The sequence below is a fragment of the Phragmites australis genome, chromosome 1 (genome assembly GCF_958298935.1).
Source record: "Phragmites australis chromosome 1, lpPhrAust1.1, whole genome shotgun sequence".
Lineage (NCBI taxonomy): Eukaryota > Viridiplantae > Streptophyta > Magnoliopsida > Poales > Poaceae > Phragmites > Phragmites australis.
In genome coordinates this window covers 32,254,031-32,275,115 of record NC_084921.1, presented here as the reverse complement: position 1 = coordinate 32,275,115, position 21,085 = coordinate 32,254,031, and the positions used below count along the sequence as shown (strand labels likewise).

Sequence of the window (21,085 nt, the reverse complement as noted above, 5' to 3'; positions counted from 1 at the left end):
GCAATTCCAGCGTTCCTCCCTGTGAAAACATACCAGCTTCAATCATTGTTGGGTTCACTGGCCTGCAGGCCATGCTTTTGTGCACGTAGTCGGTTTTTGGTTCATGGGCTAGCTGGTCGATTGGCTTGGACTTGTATGTGTGCATTGTGGTTCATCAAATCAACCACCTATCAACCCTGTGTCCAGTCCCCACGTAGGCGACGGTTAGGTCTGTGTTCTCGACTCTCCGAGTTGTATAAGTGGTGTTTTGGTCAGTGTGTTCTCGACATAGTTCACTTGCTTCAGCTTGCATGCATCAGAAGGACCTGAATCCAATGCCGCAACGCACCTGGACGAATCATGGCCGAGGTTCACAAATTCGTTTTTGCAACAAAAATCACTCGCCGGCGGTTAAAAAAAAACATGGTTATCGTGATAACCGCGTAAAATTTGGTGAGAATTCACTCAAAATTCACTCGATCAAATTTGAAATTCAGCGAGAATTCAGTCTGAATCGACTAACAGTAACCGGTTGGTTTGCTACGGTTACCGACCGCATTTAGTGATTTATCGACCGATTTTTTCGTATTTTCCAAATTATCAGTAACCGTTCGAATTCTTCAGTAACCATTCGGTTTTAGCAATTTATCGAACGATTTTCTCGAATTTCAGTGAAATTCAACAAAGAAAACAAAAAATAGCTCAATCTTGTAAAATCAATAACTAATTTATCTGAGCTTCAAATCAAGTGAAACAAATTTTGTTGGTTTTCTTGTAATATGATCTACATGATAAAAGTATTTATACTCATAAAAAAGTTGAATATTTTCTTTGAGAAAATGTATTTGCTAAACCAAGTTAAATGCATAGTTTACTCTTTGCTAATCCAAAAACCATGAAACCAATTTTTTTAGTCTTCTTACATGATCCTATGTCTTTTAAAAATACATGGACTCATGAAATTGTTATTGTTATATGCAGGATTGTGTAAATATGTTATAACTAGATTAATTCATAACTAACCCATCACACATCCAAAATTAGTGAAACCACTTTTATTAGTTTACTTATACTATGCTTTATGTAGGAAAAACAATGTTAGACATGAAAAAAATAATTATAGTGATATTTTTCTTAACATATTTACTTTATTCTTGTGAACTTTGTAAAAATCATAAAAAATAATAAAACTCTAAATAAAGTTAACCGATTTTAAAGATCCTCTTAAGATACGTCCTTAAAAAAATATGTGTTTACATGTTAAGCTTTTCTTTAACATAAGTTAATAAATAAGCGGTGCGCTTCAACTTTTTTTCAAACTTCCTCCTAGTAGAATATGATGCAAACGACATTATTTTTTAAAAAGAATTCACAAAAGGTCTTAGAATTGTCTTAACTTTTAGGATTTTTTATTTTTTTTATTTTTTTAAATTCAAATTCAATTACCGAACGATTTCTATTACCGATACGGAGCGGCGGTTACTACGATTTTTGAACAGCAACCGACGCATAGTTGCAGCTGCATGTTGTGATGTACTCCGAGAACCGAGAGAATGCATGCAGTAATACCCTCCTGATATCTTGCACAAGGCAGCTGGTCGATCAAACCAGAAAATCAGTAAGCCAAGTAGAGCTGATGTAAAGTGTCCATTCTGCATGCACGTTGTATACTAGAAGTGTAAAGGCAATCCGTCAGCAGCATGTTAGTTGTTACGTAGTGCACTGGCTGCAGACGAAAAGAGAAGGAAAAGAGAGTAACGTCGTGTACTGGTGGTACAAACCAGATTAACACGCTAATATAATGGCACGCCCGGGGATTTAGCATTATCATGGTACCAGCCCAGCTGGTGCATGATGAGGGCACACCAGGAGTAACATTTAAAAACATAAGACCTCTCATTTAGGGAAGCACGCTACCGTGATAGCCAATTATTCGGCCTTGCTCAAATATATCACGCACAAGGATTTCCGTGATATCTTTGTCATCTGGAGTACTCCTACATCGCAATCCATCCGTGGTTTCGCCTGTCTGTTATTGCGGCTAGTGCAATTATTTTCAGATCCAATGTCAAATTGTGTCATTCATTAGTTTTTTTTTTTTTAAGAAAGAGCACTTGGATGAAATACGTGGATAAAAACGAAGATCCGAGATCAAAACATAGTAATACAAGGAGAATAACCCAAGCAACACTGGGCACGAGCACTTGTGTAAGTCCACTAGGGACGACAACCGGATGACGAGAAAAATCAATTGGTGCTTATCTGACACACAAGATAATTACAACAGACTACTCAATTGCTTGCTCTTCTGTCGTTCTAATTCCTAGCGGTTGAGCACAATGATTTCCAGAGGCTGCGTCCATCGTGGCCGGAGCCGGCTTCAGCAGAAAGCAGAACAACCGCTCAGCACAGTAGCACACTGCAATCTCTCTCACACACACAAACCAAGCACATTTCAACCTGTCATAACATAACTAAACATCTCATAACCTTAAAACAAGATAGAAAACATACCGTTCGTTGGCAGTTTTACAAATCATTTAGCAGTAGTAGTATTTTTAGCATCTCCAACCGACATCCTATTCTATTCTCTATAGCTAAATTTAGAGATTTTGACTAAAATACATCCTTCAACAGTTTCCCAAACTAGTTCCTATTTTTACCAATCCCCTAAACACACCTCTATCCTAGCTAGAAATAAGGAATCTCTCTGGGACTTCCAATCCTACTGGACCCACCAACCTCTGCAAGGCACGGGAGCGCCGCGCTGCGCGCTCTAGAGGCCAGGTTGCCGTCTCCCACGTTGTGCTCTCCGTGCTCTGCGGCCTCGTCACCTTCATCCTCTGCCTCACCGCCAACGATGATGTTCGTCCTACGCGGATCCCGATACCACACAGGAGCTGTTGAGCAAGGTGGTGCGCATGGAAGACTCAGCAGCTAGCGTGATCGATGATGAGGAGGTAGAGAGGTAGGAGCAGCTCGAGGCCGACGTTCACCGGATGTTGCATCGAGCAGCCAAGAACGACGCTGACGGCATCCAGGCAATGCTCCTCGACCTTCTCAGTGAGGTCCATACGGTTCTTGCATTGCATCAACCATCAGCTAGCTCGTTCTTTGCTGATTAATTAGCAATGTTCATAGCGCTTGCTTGCAACTGGAGAGCCAGTAGGAGCGCTACTTCGGTGAGCTGGGCCACATAGCGTCGTCATTCAAGCCGACGTTGGGGGATGGCACAGCGAGGAGGCAGCCAACGGCTTCGCTGTGGGACAGTGGGAGGGTGAGTACGATGACAACGTCGGCGAGCCGATGACTGAGGACAGGGTGGACCAATGGATGAAGTTAGTCGTCACTGTCGCAGCACCGAAGTCCGCGTCTGTCAGCCTCGTCGTCGCGCAGGACCACCCGCACATTGCCTCCACCACTGCCACGCTCACCTAGTAATGTCGCTGGTGAAGAGGAAAGGAAGAGATGACATGTGAGATCCATTCGTCGGTGACACAGTAGAGGACATATAAGAAATGAGGTATCGAAAGTTTGTTGAAGAGAAAGGAGATTTAAAAGGCGAATTTTATTAAGAGGTCTCCATATATAAAAATATAAGGAATTAATTTTAGAGAATCTCTTAAGTCATTATGGTAGTACTCGGTACATGTTTAAGACGGGCTCTCAACCTGGAGCGAGATTGTCCGGTAGCCCCGCGGATTTCCCCATGTGGCGTTCCGTTTGTCTGCACGTCTCGCTCCTCATGTGGTGGCGCAGTTGTGCGTGCAGAGGGGCTCGGATTTTCTCTTTTTTCTGGCTCTGAAGTCTGCGTTCTTCTCGCTCAAGAACGCAAATTCTCCTGTGCATTGCATGCGGCAGCGGAGTTGCTGTCGTGCCATGGCAACAAGTCCCCCACCCACCCACACGCACGTGCGAAGATGAACCGAGCTCAGCTCCCCAGTGTGCAGTGATGGGCAGATTGGAGTGGAGTTGGTACGTTATATGCCATGCGAGCAAGCAAGCCGATCTGACCTCGCTGTCGCGAGCGCCGACCAACATCCAGGCAAATTAAACATCAGGCACAAATAGGGCGTGTCACGCCTAACTGGACCGGCCGACCGGCAGGCCCTCGAGCTCGAAGGCAAGGAGTTAATGCACCAAACCGGATGATGGCTCAAGTGAGAACAACGGTGGTGTGTCCGTCACTTGCGGGCAGGACTGTGCTATTTCACAGCCCGTATTAATATAGTAACTTGTAACTTTTATTTTTTAAAAAAATTCCTCTATAATTATCTTTTTTAAAAGTTTTTAAAAAAAATTATTAAGATAAGTTTTTTTAATAAGTTTTCGAATAGGTTTTTTGAAAAAATTAACTAGAAAAGTTTTGAGAAAAAATTTGATAAAAAATATTCAGAAATTTTTTTGAAAAAACTAAAAATGAAAATTGGGCCTGTCAGGAAGGGCGATGTGAGCAAAGTAGCGCACGTGAAAAAGAACCGCACCTTGCGGCCATCATCCATCGATCGATCGAGCGAGCGCGCATCGCTTCCGCTTCAAGCCTTCCGACGGGCCGATGGGCGGCAGACGGCAGTGGCCGGATGGTTCATTTGGCTAATCGTCCTGGTGGCGCCTGCTGTTTGGTTCAGATAAGCACGTTACTTCTTGGTTGCGCCTGCGCGGGTGCGCTGGTCGCTAATGTGCTTCCGGTTGCTCGCCTAATCCCGGACCCTGATGGACGGCGACCGGCGAGCTTCCTCCTCGATCGGGATTCGGGAGCTTCCTTGGCGTAAGCCAGCGGTTAGCCGTCGTCGTCGACACCTCTCTAAGATCACTCGGCCGAATTTGAAGATTTTCTTAGGAATCGTATCGTTTTTTTGTATACGAAGCATCCGTGTTCTCAACTACGAGGATAACACGGGACGAAGTACGGCGCACGGTAACATGCCTGCCACTTCGCGAGATGGTAGTATCCAGCGAGCGAGCACCAAGGCAAGCGACCGCGCGGGGTGCAGAGCACCCGGTTCGGACACGCTAGGTCGCTAGCACAGTCCCAGAAACACCCGCGCAAAACCCAAGCCGGCAAGCCCAGACACCGAAACACCCGCCAGTCCGATGCGGCGATCGATGCTGCTGGCCCTGCCTCGGCTGCAGCGTGCACAGACTAGCTAGCAGAGCAAGAGCGGCACACGACGCCGTCCCGGATTCACGGGTGCGCCTACTGTCCGTGCCGGTCCCGATCCCACACACCCGGCCACTGGCACTGTACGCGCGCGCATACCCACCTCCCCCTCCCAAAATTTCCCAGCCCCGAGAAGGAACCCCAACAAAAGCCACCGTCCGCAGCAAAAAAAAAAAAAGGCGGCAACGCCAGTGAGAGAAAAGCTTCAGTTTCAGCTCCAGCTCAAGTTCCCCTCCTCCCTCGCAAGACGCAAGCTTCTTCCTCCTCCCCAATGCCTCGCCCGTAACCGCGTCCCCAGCCCCCCCCCCCCCGCCCGTCGCAATGGCCGGGCCCCGCGCGCCCGCGGCGGCGGTGGCGGCTGTCTTTGCCATTGTTGCCTCCCTCGCCTGCTGCGCCGTCGCGGAGCCGCCGCCGAGCGAGCGGTCCGCGCTGCTGGCCTTCCTCACGGCGACCCCGCACGAGCGCCGGCTCGGATGGAACACCTCCACACCGACCTGCAGCTGGGTCGGGGTCAAGTGCGACGCCGCCAACTCCACCATCGTCGAGGTCCGCCTCCCGGGCATCGGCATCATCGGCGCCATCCCGCCGGGCACGCTGGGCCGGCTCACCAACCTCCGCGTACTCTCGCTCCGCTCCAACCGCCTCCTCGGGACCATCCCCGACGACCTGCTCCAGCTGCCCAGCCTCAAAGCTCTGTTCCTGCAGCGGAACCTGCTCTCCGGCGCCATCCCGCCGGCAGTCGCGAGGCTCGGCGGCCTCGAGCGCCTCGTGCTCTCGCACAACAACCTATCGGGCCCCATCCCGTTCGCGCTCAACAACCTCACAGCGCTGCGCGTGCTGCTGCTCGACGGCAACCACCTCTCCGGGAGCATTCCCAGCATAAGCATCCCGGGGCTCGCCGTCTTCAACGTCTCCGACAACAACCTCAACGGCTCCATCCCGAAACCCCTCTCGCGCTTCCCGCGGGACTCCTTCGCTGGCAACCTCCAGCTCTGCGGCGAACCGTTGCCGCCCTGCCAATCGTTCTTTCCCCCGTCACCGGCGCCCGGCCTCAGCCCGGGAGGCAGCCCCGGGCTGGGCTCCTCCAAAAAGCGGAAGCTCTCCGGCGCGGCAATCGCCGGCATCGTCGTGGGCTCCGTGGTGGCAGCGCTCCTCCTCCTCATCGCCATCGTGCTATGCGCGAAGTTCCACCGGCGGAAAGCCACCAAGGAGGGGCCAAAGGCCGCAACTTCCGCGGCGGCGCCAGCGACAGGGCTGGGTCCGACGGCGTCCGGTGAGGGCGGGGGCATGACGTCCTCGTCCAAGGAGGACCTGGGAGGCGGTGCGTCCGGGTCTGCCGCCGCCGCGGCCGCGGGTGCCGGCGCTGGGGAGCAGAGCCGACTAGTATTCGTGGGGAAGGGAGCGGGGTACAGCTTTGACCTGGAGGACCTGCTGCGCGCGTCGGCGGAGGTGCTGGGCAAAGGCAGCGTGGGGACGTCGTACAAGGCGGTGCTGGAGGAAGGCACGACGGTGGTGGTGAAGCGGCTCAAGGACGTGGCGGTGGCGCGGCGCGAATTCGACGCGCACATGGAGGCGCTCGGCAAGGCGGAGCACCGCAACGTGCTCCCCGTCCGCGCCTACTACTACTCCAAGGACGAGAAGCTCCTCGTCTACGATTATCTCCCCAACGGCAGCCTCTCCGCCATGCTCCACGGTCAGTCCCTCACTCCCAACCACCTTTCTTGCGCTTGCATTGCATCTCGTCGCGTCGCCGTCGTCGAGAAACCGGTCTCGGTCAGCGGTGTCGCTGCCGCATTGCCTGCTACTCGCTTGCTTGTTGCTTCGAGCGGTAGGATTTTGTTTGCCGACTCGGGAGACTTTGAAGCTTCCAAGTCCGAGTCGTCGTCTTCTCGGATAGGCATCGCGCGTTGGAATGCCAAAGATCCTCGCAGAATTACGCGAGAAATTCACCAGCAATTTAAGTCACTTTCAATTCAGACTCGATAGAGAGTACGAGCTGACACAACGCGTCAAAACGGCGACCGTCGCATCGGTCGCGGCGGCGCCCGTGGACGCGAAAATTCTGCCTGAATCTGCCGTCATTGATGGCCGATTGCAGGTTCACGAACTGATTATGGGGTTGGGCTGGGGAATTCTGTTCTTTTCTTCTTCTTTTTCCCCTTTTTCTCCGGTGGTGACTGGTGACCGGCGAACGTAGAGAATCTACTGCTCCCCTCCCTCATCCCTGGCATCGGCATGTGGGCGGCGGAGGTGGTGGTTTTTGCGCGCTTTTCTTCCCTCCCTTTTCCTTTCGCCGCTTTTCTCTGAGGAGAGAGACAGACGCCCGAGCCGGAGCCAGTGTGGACGGAGTGGGCGTGGTGGCAGCTGCGTGCGCGGGAGTGATGAGCTAGCGTGAGGCTGTAAAGGCAATGATGCCGGCCCCTCATGGATGGTCACGGCGGATGGGTGCGCCCCATGCACAGGAGTGGTTCATCTGTTCGTAGCTGTCGCGTTGTTTCGAGCAGCAAGCCTGGAACGACCCAGAATGGCAACCTGCTAGGGGCACGCGGCCGCGGGTGCAGTGGCACGGCTGGGAACGCAGATACGTCCCGGCGTGCCGCAGTTATGGCACATGAGGATCGAGCCCGCGTATTTGCTGTGCTCCTCGCGCCATATCTGTGACACGTACTGATCATCTGATACAGCGTAGTAGAAGAAAGTTGAGAATATATCTGCTCTAGGGACCAATTGCCAAAGGGGACCAATTGCCAAAGGGGAAATTGTTCATTGCTCCAATTATTCTCATTGTACGTGTATCTAGTAGTGCACTGCCTGAAGGTACACAGATGCTCATCAAAATTGCCAGCAAGCTGTCGATGCTTTGAACGGTTCCAGAAAAAATCTTTGTACGCATAGCGCATTGGCACCAGGATACGCTAAGATGGGGCAGTAGAGTAATGTACTGTGAGTTGTCGTGGTGGGACCTGGCTGTGCTGCTCGGCTACGTGCAGCCGAGTTCACCTCCACACCCCCACCTCCGCAGACGCGGTGCGTGCCCGCTGTCCAATCCATCCCCCATGGATGCACACGCCCTCAAGCAAATCTGCCAAGCGGTGCTGCCCCCAAAAATGGCTGCCCTGCTGTCCATGCAACCGAGCCAAGTAGACACTGGAACGGGGATGGCATTGACGCGGTCTCTGAATTTTTATCTGACCCGAATCACCTCTCACGCGCTGTGTCTTCATTGCTCATGGCCAACGCTTCAACCGCTTGAAGAGGATTGAAGAGGTCACTGAGGTAGTTGCCGGCTACCCATCGTGGAAATGGACATGGATGGATGGCGCCACCAAATCGGTTTCTTTTCTTGCAAAGAACCTTGTCAATTGTCAAGGTTGAGAGGATGTGGTTCTGACTGAGCTGAAACCGTCTGGCAGTTAGCAACTCTGCTTATCGTGTGAGTAATTTAGGGTGGTCACAACAATGGATTGATAGCATGCATGTTCTTGCTGCCATCCTCCATTGCAGTACAGTGGCCACCATAGCTATGGCCTAGTCAATGCATGCTGCCATCGTCGCATGTATCTGACACTGCAGTTAGCAGCCTAGCAGGAACACAGCACTGCCTCTGCCGTGTGGGCAGTGGGCACACTGCTAGTCAATGTTCTCCACTACTTGCCAAAAAAACACAAATTTGCTTTTGTACTCGGCAATGCACGCTCACTCATCAGCTCTGTTCGTATACAATCACGATGAGTACTACTGCTAGTACATTAGTTCATCATCTCTGAATTTTTTTTAGCAAAACCTTCCGTGCTTAAATTTTTATTTGAAGTTGGTCTGTTTTTCGAGTTGAAATGCAGTTAGCAGCGTGTTTGTTTTCTTTGAGGCCGTGCAATCATGCAACCTACTAGTTCGTTGTTTTTGCTGGTCTGTCATGTCATACCAGCCTATCTACCGGATGTGCTCATTTGGTAGCCAAATGAATTGCTCATGAATATGTACTGTATTTTCTATCTATATATGCTAGTGTGCTACTCTATTTAGTAATCCATTTTGCATGTTCTTAATCTCGTTTCTTAGTAGATCTAATCAACCTACTCCGGCGACGATTGATTGCTTTTGTGTGCTTCTTGTTGTCGTCGTCCAACTGTGCCTGATCAATTGCAAATGTCTTGTCCTCTTTACGCTGCATGCTGCAGCAGTACGCATTCCCTGCATTCAAGGTAGCACTGCATTTGTTTTCAACCAGTGCGAGCGTCACTGATTCCTTGACAGTGACAAACCAGTGGTTTTTAGACCTGTTCAACATGATTCTTTATTCATCTCTTGATTAAACAAACTGAGCATTCCTCACCCCATTCTTTATCACTTTGTTATATGTTTTTTAGTGCTAGTCATGTGACTTCGTGAACCTTTTGTTGATTTCTGCAATAAAAAATGTGTGCATCATTCAATCGACAATTGGATGTTGTCATGTTTAGTAAGCTTTGTGGAAATGGAGCGAAAAGAATAGAAACGTTCGAAAAGAGCAACATTGATATGATTATTGGACATGTTCTTGTTTTTTGGACTGATGCTCTAGCGCGTTGCCAATTTGTTTATTCGTATTTTCTTAAGATTGCTGACGGGAGTTTGTGCATCCACCTGCAGGAAGCCGAGGCTCCGGCCGGACGCCGCTGGACTGGGAGGCGCGCATGCGGTCCGCGCTGTCCGCCGCTCGCGGTCTGGCGCACCTGCACACCGCGCACAACCTCGTGCACGGCAACGTCAAGGCCTCCAACGTGCTGCTCCGCCCGGACCCCGACGCGGCCGCACTCTCCGACTTCTGCCTCCACCCGCTCTTCGCCCCGTCGTCCACGCGCGCGGACGGGTACCGCGCGCCGGAGGTGGTGGACACGCGCCGGCTCACGTTCAAGGCCGACGTGTACTCCCTCGGCGTGCTCCTGCTGGAGCTCCTGACGGGCAAGTCCCCGTCGCACGCGTCCCTGGAGGGCGACGGCACGTTGGACCTGCCCCGGTGGGTGCAGTCCGTGGTGCGCGAGGAGTGGACGGCCGAGGTGTTCGACGTCGAGCTGGTGCGGCTGGGCGCGAGCGGCGAGGAGGAGATGGTGGCGCTGCTGCAGGTGGCCATGGCGTGTGTGGCCACCGTGCCGGACGCGCGGCCGGACGCCCCCGACGTGGTCCGGATGATCGAGGAGATCGGCGGCGGCCATGGCCGGACGACAACGGAGGAGAGCGAGGAGGGCGTGCGGGGCATATCGGAGGAGGAGCGGTCGAGGGGCACGCCGCCGGCCGCCCCGACGCCGTGACCGTGCGCGGAGGGAGGAGGGTAAAGGTTTGGCAAATTGAATTGCATAGGTTGTTGGTACCTGTATGTCAGTGTTGTTCTGTTCTCCCTGTTTCTTTTTGCTTTCTTTTTTTTTTTATCCAGGGCATTGTTTTGTTGGATCAAATCTCTCTCTCTCTCTCTCTCTCTCTCTCTCTCTGAGGCTTCATTCATCCAAGTAAAAATGTATTTTTTTTCTTCATCTTCCCTGTCCCCTTTGTGATGCTTGTTCTACTCTCACCTCTCTTCTGTTTGTAGTGCTGGAGCGAGTGACCCCATGTAGCGTAGGAATTCCAAATCTAATCATTTGCAGGCTTCTACTAATATTTTGTTGTCGCTCACTTGTCTGTCACTCAAGCCTATTGAAGGGCCGGAACGGCGATATAGGGGTGAATAGGAGCTCTTAAAATTTTTCAACAAGAATAAGGTATATGTCTTATTTACTTTTAACGTACTAAAAAATAAATCATAATAAAGCGTAACATAAAACACAATAGAAACACCACAAAAACTACATTCACAATAAACACCGAAAGTTCAGATGAGATAAGGAATTTAGGGTAAAACAATTGGACTAGAAAGGATCTAAACTAAGTTCATTGAGTTCTGGGTGGTTAGCGATCAGACTGTGGTATGTGGCGGTCAGATTGTGGGTGGATAGAAAAGAATTCGGTTTTGAGTAAACTTGGCGGTCAGACCGAACCTATCTCGGTTAGACCGTAGGGTATGACGATCAGGCTGTGGATCTGACGGTCTAAATCCTGACAAACCAATAGAGACCAAGAAACTGAGAGTTTTCGATATGTTCTGGTGGTCTGACTACGAATCGAGGTGGTTTGACCGCTGAACTTTGCTCTGACCACACATGAACACTTCGGACGTTCTCGATGGTCTAACCGCGGATCTTGGCGGTCGGACTCCTGAAATAGGATGAAAAAAAGAACTTCTTCAACCTCTCAGGCCTACAAGCTTTGAAACTCAAAATCCAACCAAACAACTCCAAATTCGATGAAATTTGAACTAGAGGCACACATGGATATGGGGAATCAATAGCTCAAAGATCCATCGAAAAATATCAAGTTTTCGCCATCTATTTTGCAAACATCGGAAAAACCTAGGAAGGAGGGGATTTTTGGGAAGTTCAAATCGGTGATGCTCTTGCTATGGATTGGTTTGGGGATCACCCTAGATATGTTATCACACGTCCTAGCGTCGAGTTGCCCCCAGAAAATCCACCCAAAATCGCAGCCAAAAGTGAAGAATGATAAATCAACCAAATCTTCAAGAATAAGAGACTAGTAGGGAGACAAAAGCACCACAAATTTGCTAAACAACTTAGGAATTGAATTAAGATCTAGCAAGATTCATGGATACATGGCTTAGAAGCAGTCCATCATCATACCACTCTTGATGAGATCAAGTCTAGAGCAATTAACCCTAATCTTTCTCTCACTCTTGAAGCCCTAACCAAGCCTAGTAATTAGCAAAATGAAAATAGTCTTGGAGAGGTGGTTTGCAACCAGCCATATCCCTTATTTATAGGCGAGTGGATATTTTTCAAACAGTCCTTTAAGTCTAATACAGGATACACACCCCTCTGAGGTAAAATGGTCCAAGTTTTTTGTTATCCATCGAATGAACCCGACGTCTTCATAACTTTGTTTCGTCTTCATGCAATCTTCGCGATGGTGCAATACAAGAACACTTCTCAGGACACTTCTCACCTTATGTTCTCACCTATAAAATGCCTCGCCCTTTACTCACGATGGAACAGTAGCGCTACACTACCTTAACATGATTTCTTCGACAAGCTATTCGGCGGATCGGAGAAGCTCGAAGTGTAGCGGATAGGATTTTCTTGTTCCAATTCTGCGGCAGCACGAAGACCGGTGTCGAGCCAAACAGAAACGCACATTGTCGTGGCTGTGTCATGTGTGAGGCCCGAGTGCACAGTCCATGCACAAAAGACCTGAGTCTGACGGCACGAGCGCATGCAGAAATCTCTGCGTGATTCCACCGGGCACGCCCCATGATCAGCGGTCAACCGCGGATCGATCCACACATCAAACCTGACGAGGCGCGGGCGGCGGGCCGGCGTGCTATGTTGCCTGGACGGGCGGCGCCCCCTGCATCGGCAGCCCCGTCCATGTCCTGTATCGCTCGCTATCGGTATGTGTCAGGTGACCACTTAACAAAAGACACCAGCAACTCGTAAGCATCGGCCAGCTGTGTCTGTGTGCCAGTGATGCACTCCTGTGGCGGAGATGGACACCTCAAGAAGGATGCTCGTGCCTCCACTGGCCTTGAAGGCAAGATGCCATTTGATCAGGAAAGCACGATGAGTTGTGCCCTGGCCCATGCAGGGACCTGAGCTCAGTGGTCACTGGGCATCGAGATCTGATCTACTCCGGCTACATTCCTCCCCAGTCCCAAACAAAACAGAACAAAATCGCATCAAACCAGAGCAGAGGAGCAGGAGCAGGAGCAGTGTGCACTTGGGCTCCATCGCTCGATGTACCTGGGAGAGAGGTGCCCACTCCTCACGTGTGCCTGCCTCGCAAAAGCTTGACCGCGTCGCCCCGCCCCGCCTTTCGCCGTGGGCTGCGTGTCGACACCGGCTCGCCGGGAGCATCGGGCGTGCCGGATCAAGCTGAGAGCCTGAAACGTATGCTGAGTTACTACTGCCAGATCGGTTACTACCCGGGCGAAAATAACTTTGTGCGTGATGTACTAGTAGAACTGTCGCTTCCAACGCAGGGATCCACTGTAAAAAGCTAGTGTAAAAAATAGTTTGGGTGCATTTTATTCTCTAGAACCTGTAAACCGAACAAGCAAGGAATCGCAGTCGATCATGATGTATATGACGAGGATTTGATAATTAATAATTAAGAATTTATTAGAAATATGATGATGTATATGACGAGATTTGATAATTAAGAATTAAGAATTTATTAGAAATATTATACATTATAGATATGGATATTATTCTTAGTATGATATGGTAGGTTTTATAATTGTCATAAAATAAATATGATATATGTCAATATTTTAGATAGTTCATCGTATTTTACATAGAAATTATCATAGGATTAGGGAAGAGTTATCTAGATATTTGGAAAAATATAATCCGAAAAAGTTACGCTTAGAGACTCCAAATGTGGTGTGTCTCCCCAACCTAACTATATAAGGAAGGGAGGGGTACTCGAAGGGAGGAAAACAGGGGAGATCCATTTGAGAAGAAGGATCAAGACAAACCAGAAGCCGTACAAGCAATACAAAGCAAGTATAGTTGATATAAACAGAAACAATTTATTGAAATTCACAACAGATTCAAGACACGATTAAATTCACAACGATCACGGATAGGCTATAGTGCTTTACACTTCGGCTCATTCAACAATAGCTTCAGAATTTATAACATGAGAGAACTCGTCGAGATCTTTACAACTAGATCTAGACACATCTCATTATAATTATCTTTTACTAAGATTAATTAAGATGAAACTTGACATAGAGCTATTATTTTAAGAAAAATCTAAACCTATATAAAATCTCGTATCATCATCCATACACATAATTGATAACTAAGTATCCTTCTTTAAATAAGTATTTATAATCGACTTTACTAATCATCAACGATAACATTAAATAAGTATTTACATATCCAATTTTACCGATCATGGATAGTACCTTTGATGCTTATCACAGGAGAATCGAAAGAATCGCAGACCTGGAAAATCCACAGGCATGCAGTAAAAGTAACCATGTGTTATAGAATTATTTATCATCTGACAGACAGACACAATAATTTTGCAAATCTTCAACACTTTAATCCAACCAAAAGAATGAAATATACGTACAGCGAGATAATTACACTTTGCAGCATCGATATGCGGTTAATCAATTGTCTGGACTGTATCAAGGACTACAACAATAGTATACCCATGACGTCCGGACCTTGTCTTCTGACATCTCCCGAAAAGGACCAGCACAGTGTGCACATTCTCATCCAAAATTGAGAAAACTGGGCAGACATAACGGAGGCAGAACATCTCCCAACATGTTATCCGTAGTTATAGTCACGCTTTTATGCAAATAATTCAGTCATCTGTAGCTGCAATCTTCACAGGGAGCTCTGGGCAACACTAACAGCAGCACTGCTTGCTCGCTGTCCCGGGCTCTTTAAGGTGCTCAGTTTCTGATTGGAACCTTCTGACCTCATAAAAATGCCACTCAAATCAGATGCAGACTCCATAACATATCAGAGATATCAACATAACCCTGTATGAGATGTTATTGCATACAAACCTGTCTGTGTTAGCTAAAGTGGATATTTACTACACAACTACACTGACACTGATGATGAATATGAACGACTTCAGTATGTGTGACACTATGAGCTTGTTTGGTTGGTCACTAAATTTGTCACGTCTAACATTAGTCGTTAGCCACACTTATAGCTTGACTAACTTTGTGGCAAAATAGGAGTGTTTGGTTCGTAGCCATGTCACAGGTTAGTTGTGGCAAATGTTATGTGACACCTGTTTGGATTACTACCACAAACATTCATCTGTCTGTACAATATTATTGGGACCATTTTCTGTTATTTACTGTACTCAGCAAGCAATCTTAGTAGACTGTACATTGTGCCTCTGTCGTCGAAACTACTATACATGCTCAGAAGCGACTGTATGACGGATTTGGACAACAACAAACCCTTCTTAACAACACACGCATGAATTGCCTTCCCGTAATGTACTGAACCTGCAGTTTTAACAGCAAGGAGCGCTGCTGAATAAATTGCGGGACTAGGTGCTGGCTCTACTTCCTGCATCTTGCAACAAAGATTTGTTACCTCCTGATGCATGCCATTTTGAGATAATCCACTTATTAACAAGCTCCAGGTGCGCAGATTGGGGCGTGTTTTTGTCAGAAGCATCCCATTGAATATCTCTAGAGCGTCTTCAAATTGGCCATTTCGTATAAAAGCTGAAATTACTGGATCCCAACAAGCTGCATTTGGAGATATGCCTTCGATCTGCATCTGATTTAAAAGCTTCAGAGCCTCAGAACTCATGCCACAATCTGCATAAGCGGAAATCATCACTTTCCACATGACCAGGTCTCTCTGACCCATGGCATTGAACACTCGACGTGCATGTTCAATCCTTCCGCTTCTCGCGTACAAGTCAATCAGGCCACAAACAACCGTCACGTCTGATTCAAGATTGTTTCTCACTGCATAACCATGAGTAGCTGTGCCCACCACCATATTGCAAGATTTCGCACAAGCCATGATAATGGACGCCAACGTCACACAATCAAATTTGAGGTTAGTCTCCAGCATTCTACGACAAGTGTCAAAAGCCTTGTTAATCTTCCCGTCCTGCAAATACCCCGCAATCATCAAATTCCAGGTGACGACATCTCTCTCTGCCATCTGCTCAAATACCGCCTCCGCAGCCTCCACCAGCCCAACCTTACAGTAGAAGTTGATCATCGAGCTTCCCAGGATCACATCCATCTCCAACCCGCTTGATACTGCCACGGCATGGCCCTGCCTTCCCCCATCAACAGCCTCAAGATCCGCCGATGCGGACAGCAAGCTCACGACGCTCACCCTTGTCGGCAGCACGCCCTCGACTCTCATCTCGTAGAACAGCTCCACGGCCTCGTCAATCCTCCCATTGTCTATGTACGCCATGAGCATCGAGTTCCAGCTCACTACAGTCCTCTCCGGCATTGCGTCGAACACCCCCCTCGCGTTCTCCACCTCTCCGCACTTCCCGTAGAAGTCCACGAGGCTGCTCATCACGTACACGCATTCTGCGACCCCCGTCTTCCACGCGTAGCAGTGCACCGCCCTCCCGGCCAGGGCCAGCCCGAGCCCAGCGCATGACTTGAGCACGCTGGGCACGACGAAGTTGTCAGCGGGGACGCCCGCCTCGAACATGTCGGCGAACCCGGCGAGCGCCCTGGCGTGCAGCCCGGCGCGGCTCCATAGCCCGATGACGGCGGCCCACGCGAATGCGTTCTTTTCCGGCAGCGCGCAGAACGCACGCTCGGCGTCGGCGAGCGCGCCGCAGCGGGCGTAGAAGACGGCGAGCTTGGTGCCCACGTACACGTTCCGGCAGTAGTACGGCCCGCGCTTGACGGCGGCCGCGTGCACCTGGCGGCCCAAGCGGAGTGAACCGGCCGTGACGCAGCACTGGAGGAGCGACGCGTACACCTCGGGCCCGACGGCGCCGGGGAAGGACTGGCGCTCGGCGCGGGCGACCAGGGCGAACGCGTCGTGGAGGGCGCCTTCGTGGCCGTGCTGCGAGAGGGAGGCGAGCGTGGCATGGAGGGAGGCGGCCGGCCTCGGTGTCCGCGCCGGCGCCGGCGCCTCGTGGGGTTTGGAAGGGTGGGGGCTTGTGATGGCGGGACGGGGGAGCGGGAGCGGAGCCATGGAGGCGTCGGCCGTTGGGACTCGGGAGCTGCATGAGGAGCGGAGGATAAGAGGGTAAGGGCCGTGAGGTGGCGGTTTCACGGGCTAATGGGCTTGCATTGGCCTTGGCCTTTTTGGGGCTTCCGCTGATTTTTTTATTTTTATACTTTCTAAACAAAATAATTAAAAGATATATTCCGGACAACAAGAATTACAGAACTAGACACATGTCGTCCTCTCAAAGAGCTTTAAACTACCCAGGGGTGCCACCAGGGGGTCAAGGGCACCACTGTAGCTGATTTGTAGGCCTTACCGGGCTATGCGGCCTCTTAGGAGCGGTAGCCCCGTCTCACAGGTGGCAAAGCTCAAAGTATATTTTTATATAAAAATAATATAAATCATATAAATTATTTAAGATAAAAATAAAAAATTCTAGAATATTTAAGTAAAGATACAATAAATACATGTAAGTGAAATGATAAAATTACATTGAATAGAAGATAGAACGTGTATATGAGATTGGTACATAAAATTTAAATATTTCTAATGCTATGTAGGCTACATCTAAGATACATATACGCCTTATGTAATAGATTAAAAATGATTAAACCACCTTAAATTCAACAAGTTCAATAATTAGTAGCATCAATATTACAGAAGAAATGACCCTTGAAGTTGTATATGTCTTATCTCTGGTCCATCCATTGTTAATCGTATTATGGGGATTTTGATCTACGTGATGCCGGTGTATACGAAAAATAATCAAAGTTAGGATCCCAATCATCTACCCCGTCATCAGAGAATTCACAACGATGTGATGTTCTCTGAGGAGTTGGCATGAAGTCATCATCATTGGTATCAACCCATTCGGTTGTGACGAAAGTGGTAGAAACACATCCTCTTTCACGGCGGCTGTCAAACAAACAACCACCTCATTCACGGCGGCTCTAACCATAACCTCTTTTGCAAAGGCGTGGAGGTCGTGAACGACCATATCTGCGTCTCCAATTATGTCTGGGTAGATAACCATCGCCGAAGAGAAGATGCAAAAGAATAAAGTTCTTGATGGGTTTGTTCAGCAACTCTTCATCATAAGGGAACACCTAGTATAGAAAAAGAGCATACGAAAATATAAACGTGTATTAAAGTGCAACCTAACAAATAGCAGGGACAAGTAATAACGATGAATGTACCTTAATGTGCTCCTCGTACTGCTGAGGGTGCATAAATATGGTGTGCACTTGCTTACTTTGCTATGTCGGCTAGTTCGCACACCCTGATATATCTCTGATGGCACTCTAAAAAGTACATCTTTAGGTCCATGGAGGTCACAGAGCTTAGCATTCGCCTCCATTCCTCCGTGGTGAAACAAGAACAACAGGTTATGGTCTGCCATTTCGACAACACCTTTTCAAGTTCTCCTCCTTGAACACATCGTCACCTTTCACATGGGTCTCTTTCATAGTTTGTAGGGCTATCATTGATGATATGGATATCCACGAGAAATGTCTACTTGAGGAGCCAGCCATGGTGTGGTATATGGTATCAGATTGTAGTGGTGTTTCGTAAAACTACGATGTTATGACCTTCTCGTTGCCTCGGTCTCCCATTTTATAAGCAGGGATCGATGGTGTATGGACCAAGTGTAGTTATATAATTTAGAGACAGTGCATGCATTGGATGCCTTCTTGTAGTGACGGCCACTGGACTCTGAGTAGTTGGCAGCATGCGATCACATCGTTCTGAAAATGTGGTAGCAAGCTGTTTTGTTAGTCTGAAAATCTGACAGCGAGAGGTCGCAACTCCCTAAAAAGGTGTCAGCGTGCGGTCACATGGGATTAAGAAATGCATTAATGACATAGTAAGTAGTAACATCTGGACATGTAATACATAGAAGGTAGACATGTACAAATCGAAGAGCAAATGACTAGTTTGCGAATCAAAGATGCATCATGAAACAAGCATATAAGTTACAAAAGCAAATATAAAATCCTACTACTATCTACCCCGCTATCGTCCGTTGTTCCCACCATCATGGTCCCATCGCCGCTGCCACTGGTTCGCCCTCACGTGACCCCTAGAGTAGGTCAGGTTGTCTGGTGGAACAACAAGCTTGGTAGCCTTGTGGTGATTGCGAGCGTCGAGGCCTTCTCCTGGGTCTGTTGTGTTGGTAGTGGAGCACCGGACAACCGGGATCCTGAAAGTGCATCTAGCCCCTATATGTGGCTTTGGTAATTAATGATAATACCTATAGACTAACAATGATGTTGAGTTTGTTAGTAGGTTGTTCCATAGGTGATGCATGGATGAGAGATATGCATGAGCTCTAGGTGAATGGGGATATTGAAAATGCATCGAGATGAATGAGCTCTAGGTGATGCTCGGGTAAATGATGACAATGCCTATGGATTAACAATCATACTAAGAATTGTTATTAGGTTATTTCATAGGAGATGCATAAATGATGACGCATTGATTCTTTGAGATATGACATGAGTTCAAAGAATTGCATCAAAAGTCATTGAGATTTTAGTGATGCTCATAAGAAGAAGAAGAAGCTCAATAAGATTGGCAATAAGCTTGAAGGATAAGTTATTTGTGGAGATCAAGTAACTAAAGGTATGACTTGTCAATAGAGTTTTATGAACTAACCCGTGTGCTATGTGTTTAAGAGTGAGTTGGAGTTAGAATCCATAAGAAGGTATAAGTTGAATTGAAATCATATGTAACAAGAGTGAAGAACAAGAGTGGACTCCATATTTGATAAAATGAATTCCTTGAAGATGTAGAATACAAAGTGGTTTTCTATGGCAAGACGGTGAAGGGTAAGCAAGACTCGATTGTGATGGACCATCCGATGGTGAAGGGCAAGTAAATGGCTTGGCGCCGAAGGGCCAAGACGGTGGTAAAGAGCGAGTGAAGACTTTGCGCCGATGGACCATGCGAGGCCATGGAAAGCTATAGATGATTCAACTCAATCATATAAAGAATCAAGAAGAGATGGAGTGAAGAATATATAGAAGTTGGTAACTGTCGGAGGGTGAACTCCTCGAGCAGGGATCCGGAGGGACCCCCTTTGAGATTCGGCCGAGGGGGTGATTCTGAATTCATTTTGCGGGTGAAATAAATGGGCGTAAATGCGATGCAGGTGGAATGGAATGATCGGATGCAGGAAGTAGTAAATGCTCAAGGGATTTTTAGACAGGTTCGGGCTGCACTGAGCGTAACACCCTACTCCTGTGTGTACGCTATAAATGCTCTGAGAATGTCTCTCTAAGTGTTTGCTGCCTTACAAGAATATTTGTCTAGTCTAGAGCTTCGTGCTCCTTGTTCTTCGGTTAGTCTAAGCTTCTGAGCTTGTCGCCGGTTGCCGAGGATTTGATCTCGTTCGAGCGTGGTCTCTGACTCCCTCCCTTCTCTGGGGAGCCCGCCTCGCCTTAAATACCTGCCGGGGCGGTAGCGTGCCCAGGAAGGGATGACGCGAGTTTCAAGGCATCATAAATAGAAAGCAACCATCATGGGCTGCTGCGCAAGGTTGAAAACGCGCCCCCGTTCGGTCTTGTTCGTCATCATGCCGTTCTTCAACGGGCGCTGCGGGGAGGGCCCAACGGGCAGCCACCGAGCAGCCTAGCGTGCCCGCCCGGTCAGAGCAAGCCTGACACAGCAGGGCGGCAGGCAGGGCTCCTTGGGCTTCGTGATTTTATCCCGAGACGCGCCGGATGTCCCGCGATGGGACCCGTGCATTAAATGTCCCCACGCCTCCCTGCCAGGCTGTGACAGGGACTGACAGAAAGCGTGGGGGGAGTAGTTGGAAGTGATAGGCCACGTGCCCTCTTAAATGCAGCATCGGGCCTCTCACCAGTTGACACCTCACCGCTGAACCTCTGTGGGGGACACCGGCGAAGGACTTCTCAGGCCCTCGGGGAACCGAGTGCTCGGGGGCCACTGTTCACGACCCCGATGAAAGGACAATGATGCCGCCTAGAGGGGGGTGAATAGGCATTTTACAAAAATTCGTCTTCTTTTACCGTTGGCCTAAACTTGCAGCGAAATATAAATTAACGGATTTTTCACAAGTGAAAAACCTAAATATGCTAGGCTCAAATAGTGCACAATCACCCTAAATAAGTGTGAAAATTACAAACTAAGATGACTAAAATTATTCAATTCTAGCAAGAGATATGCAATAAAACTTAAATTAAAAAAGACTGAA

General features: G+C 48.6%; 2 protein-coding genes across 2 annotated transcripts; one reads left to right on the top strand and one right to left on the bottom strand.

The window, feature by feature from the left end:
• Nucleotides 1–4,995: 4,995 nt before the first annotated feature.
• Nucleotides 4,996–10,647, top strand: LOC133915545 (probable inactive receptor kinase At2g26730). The gene is made up of 2 exons (XM_062358750.1): nt 4,996–6,833; nt 9,770–10,647. Exons 1-2 carry the CDS (start codon nt 5,462–5,464, stop codon nt 10,426–10,428), a joined length of 2,031 nt encoding a protein of 676 aa, XP_062214734.1. The 5' UTR covers nt 4,996–5,461; the 3' UTR covers nt 10,429–10,647.
• A 3,517-nt stretch (nt 10,648–14,164) lies between these two features.
• Nucleotides 14,165–16,981, bottom strand: LOC133915537 (pentatricopeptide repeat-containing protein At5g55740, chloroplastic). Its single transcript, XM_062358740.1, has one exon. The coding sequence runs from the start codon at nt 16,891–16,893 to the stop codon at nt 15,049–15,051; it is 1,845 nt and encodes a 614-aa protein (XP_062214724.1). The 5' UTR covers nt 16,894–16,981; the 3' UTR covers nt 14,165–15,048.
• Nucleotides 16,982–21,085: the final 4,104 nt, after the last annotated feature.

What these genes read in the sequence shown, in the direction of transcription:
- LOC133915545 (XM_062358750.1), top strand. Translation starts at nt 5,462, where the DNA reads ATGGCCGGGCCCCGCGCGCCCGCGGCGGCGGTGGCGGCTGTCTTTGCC. An exon ending in CCTCTCCGCCATGCTCCACG is followed by an intron (nt 6,834 to 9,769) that starts GTCAGTCCCTCA and finishes ATCCACCTGCAG; the next exon opens with GAAGCCGAGGCTCCGGCCGG.
- LOC133915537 (XM_062358740.1), bottom strand. Translation starts at nt 16,893, where the DNA reads ATGGCTCCGCTCCCGCTCCCCCGTCCCGCCATCACAAGCCCCCACCCT.